At 50.1% G+C, this 9,630-nt stretch overlaps 2 protein-coding genes across 6 annotated transcripts; both read left to right on the forward strand.

Annotated features, from left to right (window-relative positions):
* The first annotated feature begins 8 nt into the window (after positions 1 to 8).
* LOC122373378 (CDP-diacylglycerol--glycerol-3-phosphate 3-phosphatidyltransferase, mitochondrial-like) lies at positions 9 to 5,691 on the forward strand. Of its 5 annotated transcripts, none has more exons than XM_043351360.1 (10): positions 9 to 121; positions 382 to 479; positions 760 to 882; positions 1,232 to 1,384; positions 1,972 to 2,099; positions 2,394 to 2,541; positions 2,940 to 3,127; positions 3,526 to 3,670; positions 4,047 to 4,266; positions 4,554 to 5,691. In XM_043351360.1, exons 2-10 carry the CDS (start codon positions 402 to 404, stop codon positions 4,754 to 4,756), a joined length of 1,386 nt encoding a protein of 461 aa, XP_043207295.1. In that variant the 5' UTR covers positions 9 to 121; positions 382 to 401; the 3' UTR covers positions 4,757 to 5,691. The 5 variants fall into 5 exon arrangements, with proteins under 5 accessions (XP_043207295.1, XP_043207296.1, XP_043207297.1 ...); XM_043351361.1 differs by having other exon boundaries at positions 52 to 89; XM_043351362.1 differs by having other exon boundaries at positions 60 to 67.
* A 1,198-nt stretch (positions 5,692 to 6,889) lies between these two features.
* Positions 6,890 to 9,111, forward strand: LOC122373374 (neuropeptide FF receptor 2-like). The gene has a single exon (XM_043351350.1). It carries the CDS (start codon positions 7,696 to 7,698, stop codon positions 9,109 to 9,111), a length of 1,416 nt encoding a protein of 471 aa, XP_043207285.1. The 5' UTR covers positions 6,890 to 7,695.
* The last annotated feature ends 519 nt before the right edge of the window (positions 9,112 to 9,630 follow it).

A 9,630-nucleotide genomic window follows, 5' to 3' on the forward strand; every position in this document is an offset into this window, starting at 1 on the left:
ATGGCGCTATCCATAACAGTGTTTCACATATGGCGTATTTGCTACATTTGTATGCCAATATCAATTGGTATCGCAAAATAGTTGCAAAAGTGTGGGGCAGTGTGCTAATTTCGCGGTTTATGTAAGCTTTTCTATTCTTTGCATCTGAATTATTCCTTTTGCACTGCATTTGTACAGACTTTCATTAGTTCACTGCCTCAGACTCACATCTCATGCAGCATTGCCCTGCTGTTTTATTTCAGTTTTATTTATTCAGTTTTCACCCCACTTGATAATTAGCATTTCAATTTCCAGAAAATGTTATGCATTTAATTCAGCATTTTTCCTCTGTTTTAAATAAGCAAATAAGTTTTTTGGTCCTCACATTGATTTTGGTTTCAGGCGCCCAGAGTGAATTGATTATGGGAGAAAAAGAAGCAGGCGAGCTTGTGGAGGAACTGAAGAAGGAATGTCCAGTGTTCCAGCTAAATGGGTCACAGGTAAAGATTGTGTGGCCAAGCATTTAAGAGTGATTTGCTCATTTCTGCTTTCATTTAAAATTTATGAAAATATTACAAGGGGAAATACCTACACTTGATATTAAATTTATTTTTTCCGTAGATACATTTTGTTGTCAGGGTGGGTCATGTCCAGAATAAATCAATAAATCAGCCATCATATTTTCAATTTTCACACAAGTAGTAATTTTATGTTTTCAGTGAAGTGTTTTGATAGGCATTCATCTTGTTTCTCAAGGCCCTATATTGTTTCTGTCCTCAGGTTGAAGTCCTCACAGACCCGGCAGATTTTTACCAATTTCTGGTGGAAGGTTGCCACAGAGCAAAGAGGCGTATCATATTCTCCTCTTTGTACCTGGGCAATGGACCAAAATCATTGGAGCTGGTCAGTATTGAAGTGGAACTTTGTCAGAGAGAGGCTTTGTTAGATCTACTCAATTATAGGAATTTCAATTCAAACTAAATTGTACTGAGGATTATGAGTGCAATATATTCTTTAGTCTGCACAATTTCAAGAATTTCCGATTAGGTTTAAGTACTAGATGATTTAACCAGCATCAGAAATGAAAAAGACTCTTTCCTTTGTGCCATAAAATGCTTACTACTCCATCATGGACCAACGGCATAGTTGGATTGATTACTTCTATTTCAGCTCCCTCATCATGCATGCATGGAAATTTCTACATATCTCATTATCAGATCCACTGACAGATTTCTCCACTCTCTGCCCGCAGCTCTCTGCTCTATCTGAGTCTCTGGAGCGATGTCCCGATCTGGAGGTCCGGGTGCTGCTGGACTGTCTGCGCGGCTCGCGCGGCCACACCGGCTCGCCCAGCTCCCGCCACCTGTTGGCGCCACTGGTGCGGGATCACGGAGAGCGCTGTCAGGTCGGTGTGCTGCCACCTGGTGACTGTTAGAAGAACTAGAGGTTCGTGTGGGTGATGTCCGGCGCCCTCGGTGCCTGGAGCTCAGTAACGTACCCGCGTTCGATGTCTCTCGGACGACGAAGATTCTACGTCGTCCGGCCAATCACGTTTCATAACCGCAGCCGAACCCCCGTTGACCTTGAACGGGATTGGCCGAACGACGTAGAAACTTCGTCGTCCGAGAGACATCGAACGCGGGGTAGTGTTGCGTTTTCTTTTATCGTCAACACTTTAACCCTACGCACACCTACCATGTTAATTCTCCCGCTTTGATCAAACGATGGACCTTTTACTTATAATTTTTGCCCTGCACGGTACGACGAGCCATAAGATATCCCACACTTTACGGGAAAACGAACTCATTTCAGAGTTCAATCGTCATGGGGTACACGCCTCATCTTCATTTTATGTTTGTGCTGCTTTCAATGTTTTTTTTTACTTGTTGATGCTCCAAAGGCTGCCCTCTCTCCTTTTCTCCCGGCTCCCGTTGTCAAACACCCGAGGCTCTAAAAACATACCGATCTCGTAGTTCCCCTCTCGGCCGCCAGGTGTCACTGTATCACACGCCGACGCTGCGCTCTTTCATCAAGTGGCTGCTGCCGGACCGCTGGAACGAGGTGATCGGACTGCAGCACATGAAGGTCTACATCTTCGATGACGACCTCGTCATCAGCGGGTGGGTCATGACTGGTGGCACCAGCGGCGGAAGACCGGATCTCGCGTGCTACGGTATTATCGTTTTGTCCTAACGATCGTTTCCGTTCTCTTTAGCTTGAAGGATTTCTCTTGGGCTGAACTGTTAGAAGATTCACAACGTTGTAGTGACCTACATAAAGCTCTCTACAGTATTAATTTTTCGTTCATTTTTCGATCGACTTCACATACTTATTAAATCGTCGTTTCGTGATACAAAATCACCATTATTCATCATCCAATTCCCGTTTTGTTGAGTTTTTGTCTATGTTTGCAGGGCGAACCTGAATGACGACTACTTCACGCAGCGTCAGGACCGGTACATGGTGTTCCGAGGCGCCGCCCACCTGGCGGAGTTCTATACTCAGCTGGTGGCTGCCGTGAGCCGGTTCAGCCTGCAACTCACCGCCGACGACCAGCTGAAGGTGGGCTCGAATCCCGGCGAGGGCAGAATTTTGGAAATTGTTTGATGTGAATAATTGAGGATAATTGAGTGAATTTGGGGATGTGTACCGATGTAGCTGGTAGCTACTTGTTCTTTTATATTAATTTATGGTAAAAATTACGCATTGTATGAAAATGAAAGGATTACCTGGCATTTATTTGTTCCTAATTTTAATATAAATCGATGTCTTTCGCGAGATGAAGATATTAACTTCTCTGATCGTGTGGATGGGCCTATGTGTACTCGTATGTCCTACTTGTTGTGATTTCTTCGATCTAAGCGGAAACTTTAGGAAAAACGTAGTGCCGACAATAACTCGTAAACAACTTCAACGACTCGTGACATCACGTTGTTCCTCTTTCTTTTCGTTCGCCCCAGCTGAGTCCGTCATGGTCGGTACACCCGTACCAGGGCGACCTGTCTAAGTTCTGTGAGCTGGCTCGCGCCGAGCTGGAGGCCGTTCTGGCCGGGTGGCGCCGGTCGCCCCCGCCGCCACCCGCCGCGGCCGATACGTGGGTCCTGCCGACGGTGAACCTGGCGCCCGTGGGGATCGATTTGGATGAACGGTGAGAGAGGAGAGAAGGGTTGAGGTAGGGAGAGGTTAGATGGGGATAAATTCCAGAACTTAAGACGCGGTACGACATGGGAGAGGATGTGGAATTTCACCGAGAGCTTATAGTTCCTTGAAACAGATGCCCGTCGACCTTTGACCGGGGATTCCAGCGTATTATATGATCCTGACCTTTGAGTTCAGTTAAACTGGTGTCTGATTTATCCACGAGGCTCAATGGGTGACTCCTTAGGGCATTGTTCAGTTGTTTCAATCCGAATTTTAGCCGTATTAACTATTACAACTTCTTATTGACCTCTTACCCGGACTTGTGATCTCAAAGTGACCCCTGCCTCCTTACAACTCAATTTTTCTTACATTTGGCTAACCTCTATCCGTGGTTTATGACCTCAGGGTGACCCGTCGTCTGCTGCGGGCCGACCTTCTGAAGGGCGACGTCCACCTGGCGACGGGCTACTTTAACCTGACGGACGCCAACATGGCTGAACTGTCTGCCGGCCAGCCTCGACCCGTCTCCGTGCTGTGTGCCCATCCGGAGGTAAGTGCGGTGCTTGGAAAGGTGGGTGGATATCTGCCAGAGGAAACACTGAGTTTTAGCGTGAGGTTTTGAACAGGTACCAAATGACAAAAGGTGTTTACCAAATGTTCAGGCTCTTACGCCGTAAACATACACCGTAAACATTGATGTCGAAAAGAAGCAGGTCTTAAGGTCTTCATTCAGGTTTTTATTAGAGATATCAAATGATAGATCGTGTTTTTGCCTGTCTGATGAGGACCTTCTTTAGGGTATCAGAGGCAAGTTTTTTACGGCACTTGGAACGGCTTGTCTCAATAAAAAAACGATAATGCTCAGCCAATTGCCGTTGAAGTACGTGGCCGTATGATCACACCCTCCCTCACCACTCTATCCCCAGGCGAACGGATTTCTGCGCGCCGGTGACGTATCGGGCTACATCCCGGCGGCGTACACCTACCTCCTGCATCGGTTCCACGCGGCGCTGCCGACCGACAGCAGCGTCACTCTCCACGAGTACCGCCGTCCCGGCTGGACCTTCCACAGTAAGGGCGTGTGGAGCCACGCCGCCGGGGAGACCGGCCTGCCCTCGGCTACCGTGATCGGATCGTCAAATCTGGGTACGTGGGGACTGGGGAGAGGGAGGAAGGGAAGGGAGAGGAATGGAGGAAGGGATGGGAGAGAAAGAGAGAGGGAGAGAGAAGGGATTGAGAGAGTACGGTGGGGGGAGAGCAGTTCAGCCATTTCCAGAGTGAATTTGGAATAGTTTAGGGAGGAACATTTTTTTGCGTATTTAAATTGCCGATCACTTGATAACGTGTCATGCATTTGGTGTTGCTGCCTTTTGTTGATGTTACTGACGAGTTTATGTTTTCTGAGCTTCTGACCGGTGTTCCTCCGTCCCCAGGTTACCGGTCCTCCTACCGCGACCTCGAGTCTCAGGTCGTGGTCGTTACGAAAAACGCCGCCCTGAGGCACGCCCTGGCGGACGAGCGGCGCAAGCTTTACTGTCACTCACAGCCGGTAGATGGCAGCACTTTCGCGCGCCCCGACCGCTTCGTGCCGCGCTGGGTGCGGCTGGTCAGCAGACTGATACGGCATTTCTTCTAGAAGCTCCTGCTGTCGATCGCCCGGGCAAGTGCAACCGTTTTCTTTTTTCGCCGTCATTGATGCTCCTCCCGGCTTGCAGCAACTCCCTCCCTCCCTTCCCTTTCTTCCCTCCCTCCCCTCCCTCACTCCCTGCCTCCCAGCTTCCTCTCTCCCTCCCTTCCACCCAGGTCGTTCCCCTTCCTCCCAATATGACCTTGTGCCCGATCACACTCCGTATGTGCCCGGAACCCTGTGCTTCGCAGCCGCACCTAGGCCGCCCAGGCGTCGGTTTTTCTCATGTTATTACGATGTCGGGCCCGTAGGTAACCCTCCGGTTCGGGGTACAAGTTGTATTTCACTCTAAGTTCGTTAGTGCAATTTTATCGGGGAAAAGGTAGTGGTCAGGAGTTGGTGTTTAAAGTTTGTTGGCAGGCATGGTCTTGTTGTAATAATCTAAATACTGTTTTGCTTAGTCAATTTGGGATTTTACCAGTGTTTTATGGTCGAAGTTTGTTGGTGTGTTCGGAATTCTTAGGGAATTATTTGCTGGCAAATGCAAGCATGACGGGAGGGATCGCCTTTATTTATTTATGTCATCACACATACCATTACATGTGCCTTTAAGTCATCACTCTTTTTCATCGCACAAATCAGGATACTCGTTTATACTGTCTTCTTTTGCCTCATTTGCAACGAATTTTCCAACTTCAGCCCAAAACAGGACGACATTACATTGTGAGCGTAACGTTGTACTTTTTCCTCTTGTCCAGTGTTGTTAACGGTCCGATTGGTCCATTTCATAGTGCCGAGCTTACAGTTGAGTGTGTGTGTGTGTTATAATTGTGCACTGAATTACTGTGACGTAGGGATTTATGCAGTTTCCTGTCACGCGTTACCATGTCTGATGAATATCGAATACATTATGTGCGTAACTGCGTACGCTGTACGACGTTCAATGGATTTTTTTAGAGAACCATCTGGAAATTTAAGTTGGTGCAGACAGTCCCTAGCTCAGTTGCTATCACGCTGGCTCCGGAATTAGGTCCATGAATCATTTAGAGGCATGACTCATGCATGACCAATGTCGCTGACAAGAAATGGTTACGAGCGTCCTGGGGGGTGGGTAGCTACGTGTCCCAAGTTTTGAGCACAAGCTGGTATTGTAGTTTTATTGCACGCTACGTTTCAAGTGATACCGAGGCCATGTTTTGTCCGGCATGTCATTGTCGAACATCGAATCTGTTACATTTATTCTGTCAAATTACGTCTCAGCTTGCTCACTCGTTACATAACTTGGCAAACCTGCTCCCTTCGCTTTATGTAACGCCATCCCTCTCGCGTATTATACCACAGACGTCTGTGCTGCAATATCACGGGCTAATTCGGGCCTATCGTCGGCCGGATCCCCCCCACACTCCCCAGCTGAATGACCGCAGGCCCTGATAACCCCTGACCCCACATCGCTGGCTAGTCGAGCACATCGCTGCTCCAATGTAAACAACCAATCAGCGGATGGCACATCAGCGGCCGGCACACGTCGGCCAATCACAGTTCGCGGTTTGTCGGCCGATGGGTGTTGGGTTGTCATTTCAAGTCAGGTGTCTTGTTCGGGGGGAGGAGATTTGCAGGGGGGTTCTCGAGCCATCTCTATCGAGTGTTTGCTCGACGTTGAGTGGTTGTGAATGGTTGAGACTTAGGGATGGAGTTGGGGTGGGGGTTGACATCCCATTTCTCAGCCCGGATTCGTTCCTAGACAGACCGCAATGACAGAAAATTCGAAATTGTGGAAAATGATCACCGGGTGATCATCGGGTGGTCATCACACCATCCGTATTCGATCGGAGTCGGACCTTGAAAAGCACGTGACGTGCTCACTGGCCACTGCTCACTGCCAGCTCTCATGCTTCCAACTTCAATTTCTTTTCTGAATGCAAGATGCTCCGTCCAGTCACCTATCGTGGACCTGTCACCGAGTACATACCTACATATCAGCGTGGTGCCCGCCTCTCCCGTCCCTGGACTATCACTGAATCACAGGTCCCAATTGTCGTAAATCACTATCTTTGTCGGCGTCATTACCCAATAATGGCGCAATCCCCGTATTTGCCCTCCTCCAATATGGCAAAATGAGCATATGGTTACACTAGATTTATCGTTGTTTGACCATGTCTGATTGATGCGTCGGGCATTGTTGACCACAGCGCACTTTCGATCTTTCTTGTGCCAATCCACTAGCCTTTTGTGCGTCACAGATAGCCACAGGCGTACTCAGGGATAGAGTCTGATGTTGGAAAGGCAGTCAGAGGTCGATATTATGATGCAATAAGTGAACTCCAAGCAGCTGCTCATAGTTGAGTTACAGATGAGTTGCTCACTGCTTTCTCAGCTCAACGAAATGAGTGGACTTTCGAACCAGATAGCTACCGCATTCTCGGCACTGCTACTCGTTACCAAAGTTGAATGTCGATATTGCACGGAGTCGCCAGGGCATGTCTTGTTCCATCAAGACATGTGCAAGACATGTGCTTCCACTCTTATCCTAGGCCCCCTCTCCTTGTTCGAGTGAGCTCGTGGCGCCTGGGACCGCCCCTGGGGGATTGTGTCGGACAGATGGGGAAGGGACTGGGCGCGCCGGCGCCCTGCGTCCCGGGCAAAACGGAGCTGCAAGAGCGGGAGGGAGGCACAGAGCGACAGGGGTCAGCGCTGGTCACGGGGAGTTGTCACAGAGCATCAGTGAGGCATCTGGAGTCCGGTACCTTCCTCTTCGTCTTTGAAGGTGCGAAAGTGCGCTAGTTACATTCGCATTCCGCGAGTGAAGCATCTGAAGAATCATCACTCGGTTCACTTGAAATGAAGTTCTTCTGACAACAAGACGAGTTCAGCTCAGCAGCGAATAAACTCTGCGTCAGAAGTGCATCTTGATCAGAGGCAGCAGCCAAAAGCTTCACTCCAGGCTCAGCATGACCTCAAGCTCCATCCAGGGCACGAGTGCCAACCTGCAGTGGCACATCTCCTTCCCCAAGACCTCCGACTCCACCGACTTCCCGTTCTGGAAGTACGACTTCCCGCGCGAGATCTGGGACGTGCGTCCGGCCTCCCAAATAGCCGTCAAAGTGGCCACCTTCATCCCCATCATGCTGCTTGGCCTCATCGGAAACGGTGCCGTCCTCTTCTTGGTGTGTCGGAGGAAGACGATGCGAACTCCAGTTAATCTTCTTCTGGCGAGCATGGCCGTCTCGGATCTCTTCGTCGCCTCCGTGTTACCCTCGCTGACGATGGTCGAGGATTTCTTCCAGAACTGGGTCCTCGGACCGGTCATGTGCAAGCTGGAGGGTTTCCTGATGCTGTTGTTGACTCTCGCCGGCGCGCTGACACTAGTGGCAGTGAGTCTTCTGCGGCTGATTTCGATCGCCGCTCCTGCTAGTGTCATTCAAGCCCGTCTCACGCCCACAGCAGCCATCCGTCTGGCCATCCTCATCTGGCTCGTGGCGGCGATTCTGGCTACCCCGCTGCTCCGCTGGCGTCATTACCGCGAACGACAGTGGCGTAACTTCACCGAGAAGTACTGCACCGAGAACCAAGAACTTCTCGGTCTTTACTGGCTGGTGTTGGGCGCTCTGCTCGTCTGGCTTCCGCTAGTCGCCATCCTCGCCAGCTACGCCGTCATCTTTGTCAGGTTGGAGATGACGGCTCGACGCGCCACACGGCGTGGCTCTGGCGCGCCCGCCGCCACGCGGGGACGGGATCGAGTGGGAATTATGCTCTGTGTGGCTTCTGCTGTGTACCTCCTATGCTGGACGCCCTTTGCGGCTGTCATCGTGAAACGCTACAGACTTCCTGACGAAGCAGACGCGGTGACCGACTCGTTTCGAGCTCTCTGGTACGCTGCGCACTACCTGATGTACGCCAATGCTGCAGTAAACCCGATCGTCTACTGGGCGACGAACGAGACGTTCCGTAGAGGCTTCAGAGAGACGTTTGTGGCGCGATCACGACGACAAGCGACATCAGCAGCGAGAACCTCCGGCGAAGCGGAAAAGTCGGCGGCGAAACCGGTGGATGTGACGCAAATGTCGCAGCTGGCAACAGAAAAGGAGAAAAGTATTGTGAACGTGACGCGAGAAGACGATAAGCTGCCGGTGCTCGAAAAAGACGAAGCCAAGCAAAGAAGCCAAGATGAGGGAAAGCTACCAGAGGGAGAAAGGCACGGCGGCGCCAAAGAATGGAATGCGGATGCAGAAGAGACTGAAGAGACGGAGCAGACGAAATGTGTGGAGTGCCTTGCAGAGGAGACTGAGAAAGAGAAGCACGAGCACAGAAATCAGGAAGACGTTGAACGAATGGAGGAAAATGATGAAAGGTCTTGCAGCCGATAATTCTAACCAAGCGGAACGAACAAAGACCAACCTAAATGGACGGGCACGAGACGTCTCGTGCCCGTCTCGTGAAAACAGCCAGACCGTACGGTCTGGCTCTTTTCAGATGCAACTGAGTGGAAGTAAGTCGATGTCTATATAGAAGTAATGACAGGAGTTATTATATGATGGAATTTATAATTTATATGATACGCTGATGAAGATAGAATGAAAGCGGTATGGCTGAGACAGATTGGAAGAAGGAACAGCGATATGAAATGCCGGTTAAATCCTTCATTGAAGCTATCAGATCCATAGGCGGCGGAACGGGGAGGGCACCGGGGCACCGGACCCCCCTTTGATTTTGGCATTTTAACCCGCGCCGTGCTAGGGGGGGGGGCGTTTTTACGCCCCCCCCCCCCTCAGGTTTTTCGCGAATATCTCAAAAACGGCGGCGCGCAGCGCCGCCGTTTTTGGTACACGTGTTCCTACATCATTTCCGCACATGTTGTGAAAATTTCAGATCTAGGCCGTTCAAGG

The sequence above is a fragment of the Amphibalanus amphitrite genome, unplaced genomic scaffold (assembly GCF_019059575.1).
Source record: "Amphibalanus amphitrite isolate SeventyFive unplaced genomic scaffold, NRLGWU_Aamphi_draft 001485F_arrow, whole genome shotgun sequence".
Taxonomy (NCBI): Eukaryota; Metazoa; Arthropoda; class Thecostraca; order Balanomorpha; family Balanidae; genus Amphibalanus; species Amphibalanus amphitrite.